This window comes from Microtus ochrogaster, unplaced genomic scaffold (genome assembly GCF_000317375.1).
Source record: "Microtus ochrogaster isolate Prairie Vole_2 unplaced genomic scaffold, MicOch1.0 UNK3, whole genome shotgun sequence".
In the NCBI taxonomy this organism is placed as follows: Eukaryota; Metazoa; Chordata; class Mammalia; order Rodentia; family Cricetidae; genus Microtus; species Microtus ochrogaster.
In genome coordinates this window covers 11,403,308-11,424,730 of record NW_004949101.1, presented here as the reverse complement: position 1 = coordinate 11,424,730, position 21,423 = coordinate 11,403,308, and the positions used below count along the sequence as shown (strand labels likewise).

The 21,423-nt window shown below is 38.7% G+C and overlaps 1 protein-coding gene across 1 annotated transcript; it reads left to right on the top strand.

Annotated features, from left to right (window-relative positions):
• Nucleotides 1-2,694: 2,694 nt before the first annotated feature.
• On the top strand, nt 2,695-20,028 carry Ankef1 (ankyrin repeat and EF-hand domain containing 1). The gene is made up of 8 exons (XM_026788497.1): nt 2,695-2,836; nt 3,445-3,568; nt 5,833-6,655; nt 7,891-8,117; nt 10,207-10,367; nt 11,237-11,374; nt 12,223-12,442; nt 19,803-20,028. The coding sequence occupies exons 1-7, from the start codon at nt 2,708-2,710 to the stop codon at nt 12,379-12,381; spliced, it is 1,761 nt and encodes a 586-aa protein (XP_026644298.1). The 5' UTR covers nt 2,695-2,707; the 3' UTR covers nt 12,382-12,442; nt 19,803-20,028.
• The last annotated feature ends 1,395 nt before the right edge of the window (nt 20,029-21,423 follow it).

The window sequence follows — 21,423 nt, the reverse complement described above, 5'->3', positions numbered from 1 at the left end:
AATCAAGATATCTCTTTCTTTGCTCTTATATCTGTCCTTCCTCCATCTCAACTATCCCATTCCCTCAAGTTCTCCTTAACCTTCCCCTTCTCCCCATGTTTTCCCCTCTTCCCCTACCTTCTACCCCAGGCCCCATGCTCCCAATTTTGTCAGGAGATCTTGTCAGTTTCCAATTTCCAGGTGGGTCTATATATGGTTTTCTTTAGGTTCACCTTATTACTTAGCTTCTCTAGCATCATGAACTATAGGCTCAATGTCCTTTGTTTATAGCTAGTATCCACTTACAAGTGAGTACATACCATATTCATCTTTTGGGTCTGGGTTACTTCACTCAGAATAATGTTTTCTAATTCCATTCATTTGCATGCAAAATTTAAGATGTTATTTTTTTTTAACTGCTGAGTAGTACTCTAATGTGTAAGTGTGCCACACTTTCTTTATCCATTCTTCAGTTGAGGGGCATCTAGATTGTTTCCAGGTTCTGGCTATTACAAATAATGCTGCTATGAACATAGTTGAACAGATGAAGATCCTTTTCCTGCTTCTAATGTGACTTTCACTCTTTAATATTGTTCCTTGAGTCCTGTTGTCTCAATCCAATCTTTTCTTTCTATCTGTCTTCTAATCTCTTCAGTCCTTCTGGGTATGTTTGTCTTCGTGTTTTATTTTTGAATGCATTTTATTCAGTTTATTTGCTAATATAAAAACAGGCTAGCCAATCATTTTCATTAGTAGGTTTTTAAATAATGTTCTTTTACCTGCTTTTATTATCCATTTCCCTATCTATCTTTTTTATAGGTGTCTTTTTCATAGGTCGTATGCCTTTTTCCTTGGGGCTATTGCTCATTTTTGAATAAAGCTCCTTTTGGAGGTGAGCCCATTACAAAGTCAGTTTGGAGTCTAACATTTATTTACCTGCAACTTGCTTACCACTACTCTGTAAGGACTGTAACACTATCTTGTGTAGAGTACACTTTTTGTATGTAGTATGTTGATATAGAGTGTATTATAGGTCCCAAGTGTGAAGATTTAGCATTTTCCTCTTTTGGGTGGAGCAAAGTGATTACCATGATGGCAGAGCTGCTTTGGTTTTTCTTCTTATGGCTCTGAAATCAAGAGCCCGCTCCCTCTAAGCATGGGTTCAAATGGAATTCAGGATACCCAAGGAACTTCCAGGCTCACATATGTACATACATGCATTCAAATATATAGAGAGTTAAATATATAGATAGATTCATATATAATAATTTTTAATTTTTCCTTTTTCTTAAGATTTTAGTTTAGTTTAATTACAATGTTTATCCCTTGCTGTTTCTGCCTTTAAACCCTCTCCCATATACCATGCCCCTACTCTGCTTCAAATTTATGGCCTCTTTTTCATTCATTAGTTATTAATGTATGCATATATATATTTGTATATATGTGTGTGTGTACAAATACGTATTACTAAATATAACCTGTGGAGTCCATATAATGTTACATGTATGTATGTTTCAGAGCTGGCAACTTGGCACTGGACCAGGAGTTCTCACGGTGGAACTGTTTTTCCTCAGGTGTTTTGTTTTACTGCATTTTACCCACCAAGCGGCATTATCGCTGTGCGCTGATTGCCTTGGATCATGGTGCGGACGTCAACAACCTCACCTACGAAGGGAAGCCAGTTTTCCTCAAAGCTTGTGAAGAAGCACATGATGTGAAGGATATGTGCCTGACATTCTTGGAGAAAGGAGCCAATCCTAATGCCATCAACTCAGTATGCCTATCCCTGTGATTAATATTTCTTTATTCTACTTTATTACACAGTCATGTGGTTGGGTGTGTTTGCAGTGGTGGTATTTTTGTTTTGTTTCATACTTAATCATGGTAAACTTGGGGCCCAGCATAGTGGCACCTGCCTTTAGTTCTGGCACTTGAGAGGCAGAGGCGGGCAGAGCTCTGTGAGTTCAAGGCCAGCTTGGTCTACACATACTAAGTCAACCAGGGTTACTGGTATAGTGAGACTCTATTTTCCCACAAACAAATAGGGGAAAGGCAGGGGTGGGACGATGGACAAGAGAGATGATAACATTTGTCCTGTTAGCTTGTGGATCTCTACTCAAAGTCCTGAAGATGATATACTTTGTCCTTACATCACTGTCCTTCTATACTTTCTTTGCTAATTGTATTTGCAAATTGATCCTAATTATTCATAGGCAGAATATCACTATAGCAAACAGAAAGGGTATCATTGGTACCCAATAAAATCTATTTCCATAGAAAGAGAATTTTGTTGCCCCTCATATACTGATTCCTCTCCTGAGCTGGCTAATTTGGGCTTTTCAGGTTTTGTAATTATCATTTCCAGACATTCAGAAAGAGATTTTTTTTCACATTAAAAAACAAATGCTGCCAAGTTTTAACATGCTTCCCCCCTTTTTATACTCTGTTTTCTATGTAGAAATATGTTTTGATTGCATAACATTCTTATTGGGGTCTGCAGAGCAACCTTGACTCTGGCTTTCAGATTCCATTTCAGACAGTCACACACAGTGCTGACTGAATGCTTCCTCCTTTATAGTGAAACCAATAAAAATATAGACCATTAAACTTCTTCACATAAAGCCAAGACCCAGTGAATTGAACCCAAGTTTGTGTTGAGTATGGGTCATGCATAAAAGTATAATGATTTGATTTGTTTCATGTCCAGTCTACAGGGCGCACGGCTCTGATGGAAGCATCAAGAGAAGGGGTACTGGAAATAGTTCGAGGCATATTGGAAAGAGGAGGTGAAGTGAATGCATTTGACAATGATAGGCACCACGCTGCGCATTTTGCTGCCAAAGGAGGCTTTTTTGATGTAATAATTGCTTTTTGCTTTAAATTTGACTGTTAAAGACTTCTTTCTTTTCTCCTTGTCTCTTTTTTCATGTAGGTTACACTAAGGCGGGTATGTTTTCTAAGATTCTTATGTTGTTTTATCTTGATTTTTCCAAATATAAAAATTTACTCTGACTACATATCTCAGGTCTTTATAATTTTATACATTTGCTAACTTTTCTGCATATATTTGCTCACTTACTCACTGAATAGTACTAGTATTACTTCTCTATGTAATTGACTATGACACTTAAAATCCCTGCCACCCAGAACAATGCTGCATTATCCCTCTGATAGCCACTGATGGCTGGCTATTTCTGTCATCTGTGACAAGGCTGTTAGACAGAACTTCGGGCAATGATGAAAACCCTCGATAGTTCACCAGCACATTTAGCCCATATATGGCCTTTGAGTACTTTAAATATGTCTAAGAAGACTAAAGAATTGAACTTTAAAATTTCATTTAAGTTGGAATTTTCAGCAGCCACATGTGGTAATAGACAATAGATTGGACAGCAGAGGTCTGGCTGCCAATCTTTTCATAGTAAATGAGCATTCCTATTTCTCCACTCCCTTTTTATTGTGCAGATATTGAAGCTTCTCTTTGCCTACAATGGAGACATGGGGCTGATTGGAATGGACGGGAACACACCACTTCATTATGCGGCCATGGGTGGCTTTGCAGACTGCTGTAAATACATAGCCCAGCGAGGTAAAACTGTCTGATAGCTCATAAATGATTAGAGAATCCGGGCCTCTCACTTACTCTCGACTTAATTTTCAGTCCCCGGCAATCCTCACCCTATGCAGGATGAAAGTTGAATTTTTTTTTCTCACACAATTGCCCACTGAATTATGACTCTAATACTAAGAGGAATTAAAACCTAAATCCAAAGGGATTTGATTGTCATGTGTTAACTAAATATTAACATGCTTACAGTTGATTAATATTCATATTTTAAGAGTCCCAACATCAATCTCAAGAAAGAAAAACATTGAAACTAATTTTATTTTATTTGAAATTTTAATCTGTTTTTAAAATGCATGTCAAATTAAAATAACATTTCTGGGTAAATTGTAGTTATAATGGAAATACTTTCTGGGAAAGAAAATAAAATGAAAAGATTTATGGACTATTTTCAGTGTAACAACATTCAACATTTAGATTGTCTCAAAGCTAGAGAACAGGTTATCCAGCACACAGTATGCTTAGAAAACCCTTTCAGTGAAATGTTGACTAGTTGGTTGAACATAGATGCACTCCTTGTCAGTTACGCACTAACTGAGTATACATCAAAAGCTCTTAATTCTAGTAGAGAAGCATTTGCATTCAGTTGAATTTTGTTTTTTCTAGTTTATGAAAAATAGAAAAATTTCATACATCTGTATACAAAAACAGTTTTTTTTCTCTTTTTCTGTCCTCCACAAATAAATTTTAGAGCCCTTACCATATATGACTAACAGCATAGTTGACCCGGTTTTGCTTTTGTGAGCCCATATCTCTCCCAATGATAAGCTGTTTAATGGAGAAAACTCCCAATGCAATTCTTGCCCAAACCTGTCTAGTTTTATTTTTAAATCTGCCGCTGTCAGGATTTTATTCTGTCATTTTAGTTTTAACCATGCAGATTTCTAAACATTCGTGATTTTTCAAGGACGAGTCGATCTTAATCATCTGTAATATGTTGAATGATTTCCTACTGTGACAGATGTCACCGTACATGCACTCCACTGATAATGTAGCCTAGGATGCAATACTGGGATGCAACCCTGAGGAGCAAAGGGCCAGTGCTTGGTTTAAGAATGAAGGCCTGACTCCGTGATGAATGTCTGAAAATGCTCCGAAATCTGTGGAGTGTTTGGAAGTTCAGACAAGATCAGAGGGAACGCTGGTCCTTTAGCCACTAAAAGGTTTTCCAAAGAGGAGGGCAAGCTAAGGTGTATTTAAAATCTCTCCACCCTCATTTCTGGGGTGAATGCGAAGGAAGAGAGTCAGGTGAATGCAGGAGCCTGTCTATGACACTCGCGTGCTGTGGAGTTTCTCCTGGGACTGTCCCGGCCACCCTCCCAGGAAATGCCTGTTCTTAAGTGTCCAGTGTAAAACTGTCTGAACCTTCATTGTCACCTACCTCCTTGAGGTATTATTATATCATGTAGGCAAAACAGCTGCCTAGTCTGCCTCTAAATTTAAAAAAAAAAAACAGAAACAATATTTTCATGGATTGACTTATTTATGTAATGGATTTTTAATATCTCAATCTTGAGATATTAAAAAATATTACAGCCTTCTTGGTAGCAATAAACAGATTCCTTGATATAGTTACACATGCTCAGACTTCTTAATTTTTATATTTTGAGCAAGAAGGTAAAATAATACATTTTAATATTTATCTTGTGTACAAACACAAGTCTGGAATGCTCAACTTTGATTAAACAATTTAGTTCTTCAGCTGTTAAGGTTGTTTGCACGGTCTTACCACAAAACAGCCAATTAGTATAAATTACCTTCAATTAATGGAGAAAATGTGAAATATTGGTTAAGCTTGCAAAATATTTTGTATGAAATAAAGAACCAGGCATTCTGCTGTATTCTGAACTGATGGGTTCCTGTGAAAGCTTTTGGATGCAGAATCTTATTACTGAGATCCAGGACACCCTCCCTCTGCCTGTTAGCAACATCTCCCCCGCAAATACCCCATTTGATGATATTGGTTACCTAAGTTATCTATCTACAGGGATACAAATGAACAGATACATACAGTAATCTTGTCTCTCAGAATTCACTCAAGTGAAGCTCTCAGGAAAATAAATTGCTATTTGTTTTGGTAATTACAGTGGCTAAGTATGTTCTTTATACATCAGTTTTAAGGACAAAACATCTGACTGAATGAACTCAAGAAAATAGTTGGGAGTGTCATTTTGTGGGGGCAAGCAGATAACTTTCGCATATTCTTAACAACGATGCTTCTTTTATAGGATGTGACCTAAAATGGAAAAATTTGGAACATAAAACACCCCGGGCTGTGGCAAAAGATGGAGGCTTCAAAGCTGCAGGCAAGGAGATACGCAGAGCAGAGAGGACTGCAGCTAAACTCGCGAAGCCTGGAGTCAAAAATCCTAACCCACTATGGGCCCTCAGGCTGCACGACTGGTCTGCAGAGCACGAGGCTTTCCTTCGGGAAGCCTTTTCCTTAGTGGACAGGGGCGATGGCGTAGTCAGCAAAGAGGACTTCGTGACGACCCTGGAGGAGAGGCAAGACTTTGTCACCTCTGAGCAGCTGCTTTCCATTGCTCAAATGCACGAAAAAAGCCGGGGAGGCGGGGTCAACCTTAACGAGTTCTTTAAGGGAACCAAATACTTAAGTAAGTCTTACGTCTTGGGATCATTCGGGCCTAAGAAAAAGAGAAAGGGTTTGGGCAAAAAGCCAAAGAAAGGCAAGTTTGTTCTGCCTCTCCCCATCTGCACCATTCCGGAGAACGCCTTTCCGCGGCGGATAGACGGGGGCCCGCCCTACTACATGATCGAGACTTACCAGAACGTCACTGACTGCAGCAGGTTCAACCGGGACCACCCTCCTGAGCACCCCATCCAGGACGATTCCGAGTGGTACATCGATGATCCCGGGAAGGTCTTCGCAAATATTAATTTTATCACCAAGGCAGGAGACCTGGCCTCTCTGAAAAAGGCTTTCGAGGCAGGAATACCTGTGGATATGAAGGATAGTTCTTACAAGACGCCACTCATGACAGCGTGTGCCAGTGGCAACATGGATGTGGTCAAGTTTCTTCTTGAAAGGGGGTATGCTTTAGGGTTTGGGGTTTTCTCATTTCCTTCCCTGCAGTGGACAGCCAATGACCTGACAAGGATGCAGGCAAGGGGGTGGGACGCATGGGATTGTGGGTGCACAAAGACAGTAACCCATCAAGATGATCACAAAGGGAGGGCAAACACACTTCATTCCGGGTTGGAAATGTCCTGTAGCTGTGGTCTCTTGCTTCTTGCTATGGATGGGACAACTCAGCTTTGCATTTAGGGCCATACGCAAGGTGAGATGGTGTGAAGCACATCTTAGTCTTCCCCTTCTTTTACGGAGGACCACAGCCAAAACAAGTGGAACGGATGCCAGTGACAAAAGACAACAGACAGAGTGACAGGATATCCCTAACTCTCCATTTCCTGTCATCCACCTCCAGACAGGAACAATCGCCTTGCTTCATCTGTAAAGACCTTTAAAACATGGTCTTTTCATTTCTCTCTTAAAACTACAACCATTGTGGGGTTTAATTGCCCTTTCGGCAACAGTTGTGCAACTGGAAGCAAGTTTCTGAACACTTGAATCCCTCCGTTCCCCCAAGTATACAATCAGTTCTAAAAGGACCAACTCTAAAATCATTGACGATTAAATGAGTTAAAATATGCAACGTTCTTATCCACACAATTATTGCAAATGCACGAGAAAGACATTTAATGATGCTATGGTGTTTTCATGTTAAAGGTACTCATTTACATATTATCAAAAGACAGAGTAACTAAAAAATAACTTTGGGGCAGTGAAGTTCTAATGAGGACTATAATTTTAAATAATACATTATAGTGCTTAGATTTTAAAATAATGAACATTTATTTAAACTTCAGTTCATGTAGAGACAGCAGAAACAAAGTGACTACTACAAATTTTATCTCTTTGCTCAGATTTATTTCCAATGCAATGGATTTAGAATTTTCCTTGATTTTAATCTTTGCAAAAACAGCACCTAAGTAACTTTTTAAGCAAAACATATGTATGTATGTGTATATATGCATATATTTTTATATATAAACATATATTAAGGCTGCGAAATAATGTAAAACAAAAGCATTGGGGGCATATTAAAACATAAAAAATATTTTACATAGTTTACTTTTCTCAGAGCTTTTCCAACTGATAATTTTTAAAAAGGGAAAAATTGCATGAAATTCTTTACTTTGATTCTGTTTCAATGTTGTTTGAAACAACTGGAATCCTTAATTAGCGCATCTGTCGTATTATACAGGGCGAATGTTAATGCAACAGATAATTTTCTGTGGACTCCACTTCATTTCGCATGCCATGCTGGCCAGCAAGACATTGTTGAACTACTTGTTAAATCTGGGGCTACAATAGATGCCATGTCAATCAACAACTCCACTCCTTTATGTAGAGCCATCGAAAGCTGTAGACTAGACACTGTAAAATACCTGCTTGATATTGGCGCTAAGTTCCAGATTGAAAATAGAAAAGGTATGCTGTTTTCCTGATGTTTGAGGGGAAAGAGGGATTGATTTTAGATTCTGAATCCTGTTGATTTTGTTGCTGTAGAAACAGAAGCCCTTGTTAAATGTTGGGAAATCATGTCTGTACCCAGCAATTTTTAAATCATTGGTTTAAAGGCTACACCCCTGATGTTTGCAATACTTGTGGGTTGACATTTTTTTTTAAGTAAAGTTAAATAAACTGGGTAGTAAAGTGAAAATAACCATGAACTACAAGCCCAGAGTTCTTTTTATTTCTAAGGGTCAAATAAAAAGTTTTTCTATTATATTAGAGTAAGTACTTTTTTCTTAATCCTTGGTGTATGCTTCAATTGGATGATTACTGAAGAATACTTTAGTTAAAATGGATATGGACCAAAATTACAGAAATATATTGATGTCACATATTTAAACATACATAATATAAATTATTTGTATATACACTAACTAAACTTAGAATATCATTATTTTTTATTGATTTTTATTGAGCTCTACATTTTTCTCTGCTCCCCTCCCTACCTCTCCCCTTCTCCCTTCAGCCTTCCCCCAAGGTCCCCATGCTCCCAATTTACTCAGGAGATCTTGTCTTTTTTTACTTCCCATGTAGATTAGATCTATGTAAGTCTCTCTTACTGTCCTCATTATTGTCTAAGTTTTCTGTGATTGTGGTTTGTAGGCTGGTTTTCTTTGCTTTATGTTTAAAAACCACCTATGAGTGAGTACATGTGATAACTGTCTTTCTGTGTTGGGGTTACCTCACTCAAAATAATGTTTTCTAGCTCCATCCATTTTCCTGAAAAATTCAAGATATCATCACTTTTTTTTCCACTGTGTAGTACTCCATTGTGTAAATGTACCACATTTTCCTTTTTCATTCTTCAGTCAAGGACATTTAGGTTGTTTCCAGGTTTTGGCTATAACAAAAAGTGCTGCTATGAACATAGTTGAGCATATGTCTTTGTGGCACAATTGAGCATCTTTTGGATATATACCCAAAAGTGGTATTACTGGGTCTTGAAGAAAGTTGTTTTATAATTGTCTGAGAAATCACCACACTGATATCCAAAGGGGCTGTACCGGCTTGCATTCCCACCAGCAATGCGGAAGTGTTCCCTTTACCCCACATCCTCTCCAGCATAAGTTGTCATCAGTGTTTTTGATCTTGGCCATTCTTACAGGTATAAGATGGAATCTCAGAGTTGTTCCAATTTGCATTTCTCTAATGACTAAAGATGTTGAACATTTCCTTAAGTGTCTTTCAGCCATTTTAGATTCCTCGGTTGGTAGTTCTCTGTTTAGGTCTGTACTCCATTTTTTTTTATTGGATTATGTGTGACCAATTTCTTGAGTTCTTTGTATATTTTGGAGATCAGCTCTCTGTCTGATGTGAGATTGGTGAAGATCTTTTCCCATTCTGTAGGCTGTTGTTTTGTCTTGTTGACCATGTCCTTTGCTTTACAGAAGCTTTTCGGTTTCAGGAGGTCCCAGTTATTGTTTCTCTCAGTGTCTGTGCTGCTGGGGTTATAGTTAGGAAGTGGTTCCCTGTGCCAATGCATTCAAGTGTACTTCTCACTTTCTTTTCTATAAGGTTCAGTGTGGCTGGAATTATGTTGAGGTTTTTGATCCATTTGGACTTGAGTTTTGTGCAAGGTGATAAATATGGGTCTATTTTCATTCTTCTACATGTTGATATCTAGTTATGCCAGCACCATTTGTTAAATATGCTTTATTTTTTCCATTTGATATTTTTTGCTTCTTTGTCAAAAATCAGGATGATTAAAAAAAACACAAAAAGATATGTGTTGGGGGTGGAAGGAACAACAAATTTAAAATTCAAAATATTATAACATTTATCACACACATTTTTATATATGTTGTTAAAAGATTTAAGAAGAAAGTTGTACTAGTCAATGTCTCTTGACGTACTGGGATTTTGTAGTGAGGTCCTCTCTAGAGAATAGCTATCATGCTTTGTGAACTCAAACTACCATATGCTAACACATACTGATTTGTTCCTATGTGGTTTATCATTAAATCAGTTTATTATAACTTTCGATTTATCTTTATGTTTGAAACAGGTCATGCTGCCATGGATGTTGCAAAGGCATACGCTGATTATAGAATAATTGATATGATAAAAGAAAAAATAGATAACCTACCTAAACCAACAGATAATCAAAAACTGAAAGGCAAGCTTCCTAAACTGAAGACCGAAGGCACGGACATCAAGAAAGAGGAGGTAAAACAAAAAGAGGCTGACTACCAAATAGTAAGGGGAAATCCTTAAAGTTTTGGGGTGGCAGTGGCACCGTGTTATGCCATTGCACAACAAGGGAAAAGTGCATGCTCTATACATTTGGGTAATAATTATAAAGATATATCTAGCAAGAAAATAATTACCAGAGACTCTACAAAGTGTCCATTGTAAACAGAATCCATACAACATACAAATGATTTGCTCAAATGATTAGAACACTGAAAAAATCTGGTATTGAATTTGTATCTACGTGGTCCCAAATTCTACAGATTTGGTGATATGACCAAACATAGAGAGGTCAATGAAGACATTGCTGTTAGTATGGATGTCCTGTGTGCATTTCCAAGCTGGAGGCATCATTGCGGGTACAGATGGTTCACTGAATTCCTTGTAAGGAAGAGAAACATCAATGAAAGTCAAGACATGAAAGCCCTAATGTCATTACATTGGAAAGGCTGGGGAATATAGGCAGTAGATGATGTTGGTAAAGGAACTTGGCAGAGGGGACAGAGTTCTAGTCATGGACTAATCACAGTGATGGGGTCTCCACCAACTCCACCACATAAACCATTATCATTTTAGTAGGAGTCCATCCTATTAATAGCCATAGATCAGGGATATATATCTTGAAATTTCCTGTTATTTGTCCCTGATATGACTAATTAAGTGAAGCCCAGCAATGCTAGCTAATTTTCTCTCCAAATCCACAGTTATAGTCTTAATAATATTCTATCTTATCTCAAATTTTAGCATTTTCCTTCTTTCCAAACTTCAATGTAAAATGTAGACAAAAGGATATTAATGAATGCTTGATTTTAGCAATTTATACTCTTTAAAAAAACTTTTTGCAGGAAACATTGTCATCAATTTATGCTGTACCAACAATAACAGAGGAAAAGAAGTTACACAAGGATAATGTGGTCTACCTCAATTCACTGATTACCAGTGGTTACACGAAGAAGGTCGATATCACATTTATCCCACATAGGGTAAGTATTCTATAACGTAGCAGAGTTCATAATGTCATTTTTCACACGCTGGCTCTACAGATCATCTGAACAGATGCCCACATTCATTTTTCCACAGTTACTATTGAGGAGGTCCATTTGCCAGGTTCTACCACATTCATCTCAATGAGGCCAACGGTTAATTCCCAGTATCTGGTTCAATTTGTTATTATTTCCATAGTAATATTTAATTTTCCTTAAAAGACTCATGTCTATTTTAGTCAATGGCATTCCTTATAGCCATTTAGTCATATTCCAGAAGCAGTTGGTGTTGTAAATTTTCAGACCTTACTCCCTACCAGTTCTCACTTGGAAATTTCAGACTACCAAGGCTGAAAAAAACTCACTAGTCTCCTAAAATATCTGCCCTTAAACAAGTAGAGACATCTCTGCGGGAATAAATTATCTTTCCAGTGCCCACCCAGCTGCACTGAATAAGTAGCAATTTCTGCCTTCTGCTATGACTTCTACATTAGACATAAAGGGTTCCCAGTTCCTTTGACCTTGTATTCTGATAGCACGGTACTAAGCAGCAGTTGGCCCAGAGGTGACTAGAGAAGGAACTGAAGAGCATTTCTGATCTCTGTTCCTAGGTGGCCTTCATCAGAAATAGTGATGTTCACATAGGCAGTAAGGTATTAAGAAAGAGTAAAACGGTAAAGTGCACTTTAGGTGTGTATTTGGTAGTTCCAGGTTGAAACTGTGAGAAGTCTCCCTAGGCTGAGGGTAGCAAATTGATAGAGTGAATGCCTAGCATATGCTTAACTAAAAATAAATGTAAGTGAAAATCACATGGTAATAACTATCTTGGTTTGGGCTGTTTATTTCAGATTTGGAGTCCTGAAGCCACCACAGCAGAGCTGATCAGAAAGAGGGAACTGCGAAGGGAGAGATTCACATATGAGGTGGACTTCGAAGACTTCATGATGCCTTTCCAAAAGAACATCAAGGAGAAAGCTCAAGCACTGGAGGCATCCTTGAAGCTCTAAGTCACAGCAGTTGCCTCCTGGGGTTAGTGCTTTGTGGCCCAGAGTCCACAGTTTGGAGAAAGTATGTATTTCCAGCAAAGTCAAAGCATTCCACCCACTAAGAATTTGTTACTAAAGATTAGTTTTTGCTGTAATAGCCATAAATATCCTGAGTTGTATCATACAGCTCTCTCATATTGCAGTGAATGGCAGGTTTTCCATATAAATGCCCAACCTTCATTAAGAGTGCAATAGGCCACATTGAAGTTATAAATATTGTCAATAGTTTACCAGATATGAACCATTATGTTAATTAAAAGTAATTCTAATGTGAGGTCAGAACCACATTAAAAACAAAAACAAGACAAACAATAATGATTTTGAAAGGACCATCAAAATGGTCTTCATGTAATAGCTGATAATTTGAGCAAAATTTCTATATAGTATAAAGCTATATGAGAATGACTAGAGATATTCCATTAATATGTTTGGAGAGAATCAAAGAATAAGGATGTATCTTAAAAATGCAGAATCAAGTACTAATAAAAAATCATGGAAATAAGGAGCTTAGCATAAAAGTGATGCCCATGAAAGTGTTTAGAGGGATTTATCAACACAGGGCCTGACAAGGATATTGGAGCAGTAGAACAGATAGTGGATGGAAGGATGGATGCATGGGTGGATGGATGGATGGATGGATGGATGGATGGATGGATGGACAGATGAATAGATGGAGTCTAGCTACTTTTTCTCACTGAATCCTAAATACCTGCCCAAACAATTTAAGCAAGAAAAGGTTTATTTTGTCTCATGATTTGAAAGAGAATAGTCTATTCTGGAAGTTGGTGGGGCTCTTCCTCTGGGGGTGGGAACATGCAGTACAGTGAGGTTTGTCAGGAAGCAAGGACAACTTCAAAAACTGACCCCCAAGAAAACGATTTCTTTAAGTTAAGCCACAGTTGCAGAGTCTATAAGAGCTCCCCAAACAGTGCCCCAAGAACAGATTCAAGCACGATGTTTGAGAAAGCAAGTCCAAGACTGTGACATGGCACTCTTCAGCACCACATTAAAGCAGAAGTTAGAATTTGGAGTTTCGATCACACATTATCATGAGCCCTCCAGTTTCCCCTCTGCACTTAGAGATGCCTTGGGGAGTATTTTTGAAAGCACATACATTTTCTCTCATTTCCATTAGTTTATTCACTAATATTAATAACCCTACACTGAGAATAACAATAAAATAATATTTTGATGTTGTCATGTTCCATTCCTGAGATGCCTTTTCTCCACTTGTCAAGGTAGTCTCTTATCTCAATTTTGGTAATTTAACCAATGCTCATGCATGCATGTCTTACTTGATAGGCTGTAACTGTGGAGAAAACGCCAAACTCAAATTGGTTACTTATCTGTCATAAATTGCTCTTCTATCTTGAGCTAATACAGCAAGTAAAACATGAGCAAACTTACTCCAGATCTCCTTTCCAGGGAGGTTTACAGCCCCAAAGAAAATGTAGCAACTACTTGTAGCTATGTAGATAACCACTACGGTGCAGTTACTATCTCCTGTCTGTCTTGTTGAACTCTCAAATTTTCTAAACACGTTCATTTTGTATCTCTCAAGTGCCATTTCTCCTCCCCTTTACCTGTGAAGTTTGCCTTTCTTTTTTTTACAGTTATGCATAGTATGTAATAGTTGATGTTTTTATTTTATTTTATAAAACAATATTTTTTACATACCAAGCCCAGTTCTCTTTCCATCCCTCTTCCACCCCTCCTTTTCCCCACTTCACCTCCCATCCACTCCTTAAAAAGACCTCCCATGGTGAGTCAACAAAATCTGTCACATCAATTGAGGCAGGACCAAGGCCCACTCCCCTGTATCTAAGCTGAACAAGGTATCCTTCCACAGGAAATGGGCTCCAAAAAGCCAGTTCATGCATGGATAAATACTGGTTCCACTGCCAGTGGCCCCACAAACTGCCCAGCCACACAACTACCACCCACATTCAGAGGACCTATTTTGGTCCTATGCAGGTACCCCAGCTGTCAGTCTGGAGTCAGTGAGCTCCCAATAGCTTAGGTCAGCTGTTTCTGTGGGTTTCACCATAATGGTCTTGACCCTTTTGCTCATATTATTGTTCCTCCCTTTCTATGACTGGACTTTAGGAGTTCGACTCAGTGCTTAGTTAGCTATGGATCTCTGCATCTGCTTTCATCAGTTACTGGATGAAAGTTTTATGATGACAATTATAAAATAGTCATCAATCTGATTGCAGGGGAGGGACAGTTCAAGCACCCTTTCCACTATTGCTTAGATTCTTAGCTGGGGTCATCTTTGTGGATTCCTGGAAATTTTCTCAGTGCCAGGTTTCTCACTAACTACTTAATGGCTCCCTCTATCCAAATATCTCTTTCTTTGCTCTCCCTCTCTGACCTTTCCCCAAACTTGACCTTCCTGATCCCTCATATTTTCCTTCCCCATCTCCTCTCCTCCCTACTCCCCTTCCACTCATATCTAATTTACACAGGAGATCTTGCCTATTTCTGATTCCCAGGATGTCCATATATGTCTCTCTTAGGGTTCTCCTTGTTTCCTGGATTTTTGGAGGTTATCCTTTATGTTTAATATCCACGTATGAATAAGAACATATCTTGTTTGTCTTTCTGGGTCTGGGTTACCTCACTCAGAATTTATTTTTCTAGTTCCATCCATTTGCCTGCAAATTTCAAGATGTCATTGTTTCTTTTACCACTGAGTAGTATTCCATTGTGTAAATGGACCACATTTCCTTTATCAATTCTTTGAGGGCATAGGCTGTTTCTAGGTTCTGGCTATTGCAAATAATGCTGCTATGAACATGGTTGAGCAAATGTCCTTGTGATATGAGTGTGCATCTTTTCAGTCTAAGAATGTTTATGTCCAAGAGTGGCATTTCTGGGTCTTGAAGTAGATTGATTCCAAATTTTCTGATAAACCTCCATACTGATTTCTAAAGCGACTGCACAAGTTTGCACTCCCACCAGCAATGAAAGAGTGTTCCCCTTACTCCACATCCTCTCCAGCACAAGCTATCATTGTGTTTTTGATCGTAGCCATTCTGACAGGTGTAAGATGGTATCTCAGAGTTGGTTTGATCTGTATTTTCCTAATGGCTAAGGAGGTTGAACAATTTCTTAAATGTCTTTTGGCCATTTGACAACTTGTAGAGAATTCTCTGTTTAAATCTATACTCTGTCTTTTTTTAATTGGGTTATTTGTTCTTTTGATGTCTAGTTTCTTGAGTTCTTCGTATATTTTGGAGATCAAATCAGCCCTCTGTCAGATGTGGGGTTGATGAAGATCTTTTCTTATTCTGCAGACTACTGTTTTGTTTTATTGATTGTGTCCTTTGCTTTACAGAAGCTTCTCAGTTTCAGGAGGTCCCATTTATTAACTGTCGATCTCAGTGTCTGTGCTACTGATGTTATATTTAGAAAGTGGTCTCCTGTACCCATGGGTTTCAAGGCTACTTCCCACTTTTTCTTCTGTGAGGTTCAGGGTGACTGCATTTATTTTGAGATCTTTGATCCATTTGGACTTGAGGTTTATGCATGGGCATAAATATTGGTCTATTTGCATTCTTCTACATGTCGACATCCAGTTATGCCAGCATCATTTGCTGAAGATGCTTTCCTTTTTCCATTGTGTAATTTTAGCTCCTTTGTCAAAAATCAGGTGTTGATAGTCATGGAAATTAATATCAGGGTATCAGGGTCTTCTGTTTGATTCTATTGGTTCACCTGTCTGTTTTTGTGCCAGTACCAAGCTGTTTTCATTACTATAGCTCTATAGTAGAGCTTGAAGTCAGGGATGGTGATGCCTCTGGAATTTCGTTTATTGTACAAAATATGTTTTGAGTATCCTGAGTTTTTTGTCTTTCCATATATACTTCAGTATTCTTTCAAAGTCTGTGAAGAACTGTGCTGGGATTTTGATGGGGATTACATTGAATCTGCAGATTGCTTTTGATAAAATTGTCATTTTTTTTATTATGTTGATCCTACCTATCTAAGAGCATGGAAGATCTTTCCATTCAAAACCTTCAGGAGCTGAACCTAACAGGGCAGAAAAAAACTGTTTCCTTCTCTATATCAACCTTTACTAACATCATTTGCTTTGCTTGATTCTTAAATTGTCCCTTATTCTGCTAGCGGAAACCCTTAAATGTCAACTCCTAATAACAAAGGTGTCTACTGAAGTATCTACATAATTCCCTGTTTCTGGAATGTGTAGGGAAATGCGTTTGCATTCAGAAACAAGAGAAATGTGTGCATGGTATCAGAGCTTCATCTCAGTGATATGGAGAAACAGCCATTTGTAAACACAAACTGAGAATACTGGTCCCATCAGCACTCTTTCCCCATATCCGAAATGTTTATTTTCACTTTAGTGGCACAGTGCATTTGAAAAGGAACTGATGTCCAATGATATTCAAGTGGAGTTTGATGCTAAAACCAAACAGAGCAAAGCCAGAGTTCTGCCAATACCCTGAAACAACATTGGTGTTACACCGAATGGTTCATGGTCAGAAGCAGCAGGATGGGGAGCTGGGAGCTGTGTCTCACCTTCCAAAGCTAGAGTAAAAAAGTCTGTGTGAGCAAAATGATTATTCCATAGAGGAAAGCTTTACTGGCGAAAAGTCTGTCAATGTTACATGAAAAGATAACTACACAGATTATATCACATCTCAGACTCATAATTATATAATATGTAAATGGAAATTTTCTAGGTTGTTATGGGTTTAAGAGGTTTGGGGTGTAAATTGTGTTTTAGCTTCTATTTAAGTTTGACTTGTATTTTCTAATTTTTAACAATGAAAATGCACTCATTTGTAATAAACACATTCATTATTTTAATAGATAAAAGGTTGGTACCGTGGTCTATAATATCAAAGTGTCTAGATCTTTGACTAGCCAGGAACTCTTGAGTCAAGAATTGAAGAGCAGGTGATCTGAGAAAGGAGCAAGCACCCCAAGACAGGCTGACACAGGATGGGCAAGTGAAAGAGTTCAAGCAGGTGTGGGCTTTTCAGGGGTGGTTAGAATATCGGCAAAAAATCTGGGTGTCTAGATTCCTGAATCAGCCATAAATAGCTACAGACTGAGGGGCTAAAGAAATGATGTTCCATGTCCAGGGGTAGTCCCATGAAGGTTGTGATAACTACCATGTAGAAAGCATGTAGGAACTGGGTATTGGTGTGTAACATGGTGTACGGTACTTATTTGATTTTATACCAGGGAGACATGAGTTAAAATGGTGAGTTTTATTCACAGACTCAGATTTGAATCTCTGTTGTCATTTTCTAACTGTATGTCTATTGGCCATGTACCACTGGTCACTGAGTCTGATTCATCACTCGTAAAGAAGGGATAATAGTTATGTGGCCTTAGACCACATTGCAGAATCCAGCCAGATGTGCTAATACTTCCAGGGCACTAGCCTTGTGCCCACTTACAGCTGGTACTCAGTTGTGGTTCACTGTGAACCATTAGGCAGGAAGGGAAGCCAAAGTGGGCAGAGGAAGAGGACGAGACCTGGAACACACAGCCATAAAAAGTTTGCTGATACACACTCATCGCTGGTGAATTTAAAACATAAAATTTTTACCTTAAGTGAGTTAAGCATGTACATATTTATCTAGTTTACTTTCTAATAATCAGAGATAGTCAAACAGTACTTGCTATGAGACATCAGTACTAATTCTAGTCATGGCAGTTTTAGTGGATAGTGGACCAAGGGTTCAGTTTTTTATCTTCAGAAGTTAGTTTCCTCCAGTATCTGAATAGTTGTGTAGATTAAACTGGAGGATCGCTAGTGCAAGTCATCTGTGGAGGGAAACGTTCTCAGATGAGTCTTGTCCAAGAAAGGATAAGATGGAGCAGGAGAAAATATTAAGGATATGAGCTCAAAAAGGAATTGGCTCCCATCTGTTGCATGTGACACTGTGGAAAATGGATTGTACCAGCAGAGACTAGGCTGTTACCACTGGCCTCAGACACAAGCTAGATCCTGGTCGGGAGAGAAACCTTACAACCATCATCACCTGACTGGGTAGCAGTGGCTCCTAGCAAGCAAGGTGTGAAAATCAGCCTTGATCATCACTTTTTTGGGGTAAGAAGGGACAATGAAGTCTAAGAACTAAGACACACTTCTGTGTATTTCTGTGAGTCCTTTTTCTGAGACACTCAGGCCATTGGAACTCCAAAAAGTTTAGTTCATTGGCAGATTCAAAATTTGAATAGATTATTGGGAAGTAATTGGAAGGTAGTCACTGAGATGTGTCCCCGAATCTTATCTCTGGCCCTAACATCCTCCCATTTCCACTTCTCTCTAATTCCAGTCTGCACAGAGATAAAGATGCTCATATGCTACGTGCTCCCCCATAATCACACATTCAACCTCACAGGGAGCCCTGGACCATGGAGCCAAGTGAGACTTGAGAGAGATTAGTGAGCAAGAGCAATCCTCTAGAGAGGGAGGCAGCTGTGAACCTACACCTTCATCAGCTGAGTACAGTGTGGGTAGCTGGCAAGGGAAACCTGGGTAGGGTACCAGTAATTTGTTCTACCAGTGATAGGCTTTGGAAGGCAAAGTTTGAGGGCAAAGATCTTGAAGGTAATTCTTTGAGGTCATTTTTGCACACCATGCTTTCTGTTTCAAATAAATTTGATTTTACAAATTTGTCATATACATCCTTAAGAATAAAATAATGAACAAGAACAACAATGCAAACTCACTTGGCAGCTACTTAGAAGGAGAAAGCAATTCACAAATCCCACTGGTAAATTATGTTTCTTAAAACTTGATTATTAGACATTGAAAATCATAAACATCAGAGACAGAAAAATAATCTTCCCCATGTTCTGCTAAGTACAGATAAGATCATACATCTGCTAGGTACAGATGAATTAGCCCCAGTAAAGTTAGTTTAGCAACTTATATTGAATTTTCAATATAATAAATTCGATGTGTAGCCACAAACAATGCCCAAGAGACTCACTGAACTTGCATCTTGTATTCAAGGAGGGTGGTATAAAAAGAGAGAAGGGGGAATCTCAGAAACCTACATAGCGACACTAACTTCAAGTAAGGAGCCAACTGAACTTTATTGTTATCTTTTTTTAACCATTCCCATGGACTGCATGATTTTGTGGATTTGTGTTTAACTATGGATCCTAAGGGAAATTAAAAAAAAAAAACTTCATGATAACATCCTCATAGACTTCAGTAGTTATTACTACACCAAGCAGTGTCTGGGTAACAAGGAAAAACTAAATATTCTGTTTGCATTCTGGAAGTCGATGGAGATTTTTTTTTTATCCTGAGTTAACCATTAGTGTGTGTGATACTTGTGGATTTATTTAGGATTACTAATGGTGATGTTTCCCTTTTGTCTTCGTAGGTCAGACTTTGAAGAGGAACTGGTACACAAGGCTGATTCCCTTAGATTCTAGTCGCTAACCCAATGATTTGAAATACTCCTCTGTTTCCCGAAAACTGGGATGATATTATGGTCTTTGTTCCTGAGGCTTTGGTATCATGCTCTCACCTAAGGGAATGGGAAGTGAAAAATACAACTTTCCTCATAGGCATTAGTGAAATCAACAATAAAACAAGCAATACAAAAAGTATTCTGGTTAAGTCTGAATGGATCCCAAGTCAAAGCAATACTTCATAGCTGAAGAAAGAGTCAGCCAGATGGAGACTTTATCAGCAACAGGAGAAGCCAGGCAGATCAGGCATCCCTAGATAATGCTCCGGGGAAGGACCTCATCTTCCTTACATATGCACATGTGCATCCTTATGTAAACCTTCCATCTGTCAAAGGCTAGTGTTGCCATAATGGCAGCGACCCTAACTCTACACACATTTAACTTCATTCATCCCCTCAGCATAGGCTTACGTAGTGCCAATCATGGAATCCCTAAGCACGCTCCTTGCTCATTCCTGTGCTGCATTACAAGGCTGTACTTCCCAGGTTTCTGCATCATTTGGTTCCCAGATGGATTCAGAGAGTGGAGATCCTGTATGAGACAGAAGGTAGAGGGAGGTGTGGAGAAGCCAGTTCTCTTTCCCTCTTTGCCTTCAGTAGCATCCCAGGCCATACTTGTGTCTATCTCCATCTCCCTTCTCAGCTTCCATATAACAGTCCTGCTGCACTTTTACCAGATGGCCCATCCCCTGTGCTCCTTTAGTACCATCTACTCTCCCAGTCCTAGCTCCTAGGGATAGTAACAATGAGCTTTGTTCTTAGAATCTGGGCTACTTGGCAATGCAGGTTGCTTTCTGCATAACCACACCCTGTTCTCCTTCCAGAACCACCCAGAGGTTTCCCTTTCCTTCATGGGATCATGATTTACAAAGTTTTAAACACTGGTATGTCAGGAGGCAATGGAATGTAAAATCAGTCTTGGCCACTACCCCAATAATTGAAAAGTATTACAGGGCTTAAATTATTTTGCAATGTGTATTTGCATAGGTTTAAAATGGATGAAGGATTTGGTACAGCAGGACAGAAGATGAACAACCGTACAGCTGTATGAGATTTCTAGGCACGGCCCTCTGTATAGTCTGTCCTTAGTCATTAGGGGTGGGACCCATGATACTTAAATTACACACTAACAAGACAGCTGTCATCCCAGGCAGGTATTTATTGGAGCATCTTTCATATTCACTGACTATGAAATTAAGCACACACATTAAATTTTTTCAGTAATGTAATGAAATACCTGAGCCAGTTTACTTTATAAAAAAAAGGGGATTGATTATTTGGTTCATGGATGTGCATGGTGAAAGTCCAAACAGCATGGTACAAGGTTATGGTGACAAACATTCGTGACTGGTTTGCCTCATAGAAGATATTAATAGCAGAAGCATGTAGAAGTGGAGGTCATATAGCCAGACAGAAACCAATGAGAGACTAGATAGAGTCAGGCATGGGCTTTTATAATAATATTCTCATGAAAACTGATCAGGGTGTCCATAAGAGATCTCTAATCCCCTTGTGAAGGAACCCTAATGAC

What these genes read in the sequence shown, in the direction of transcription:
- Ankef1 (XM_026788497.1), top strand. Translation starts at nt 2,708, where the DNA reads ATGGAAGCATCAAGAGAAGGGGTACTGGAAATAGTTCGAGGCATATTG. An exon ending in CCAAAGGAGGCTTTTTTGAT is followed by an intron (nt 2,837 to 3,444) that starts GTAATAATTGCT and finishes TTTATTGTGCAG; the next exon opens with ATATTGAAGCTTCTCTTTGC. An exon ending in TAAATACATAGCCCAGCGAG is followed by an intron (nt 3,569 to 5,832) that starts GTAAAACTGTCT and finishes CTTCTTTTATAG; the next exon opens with GATGTGACCTAAAATGGAAA.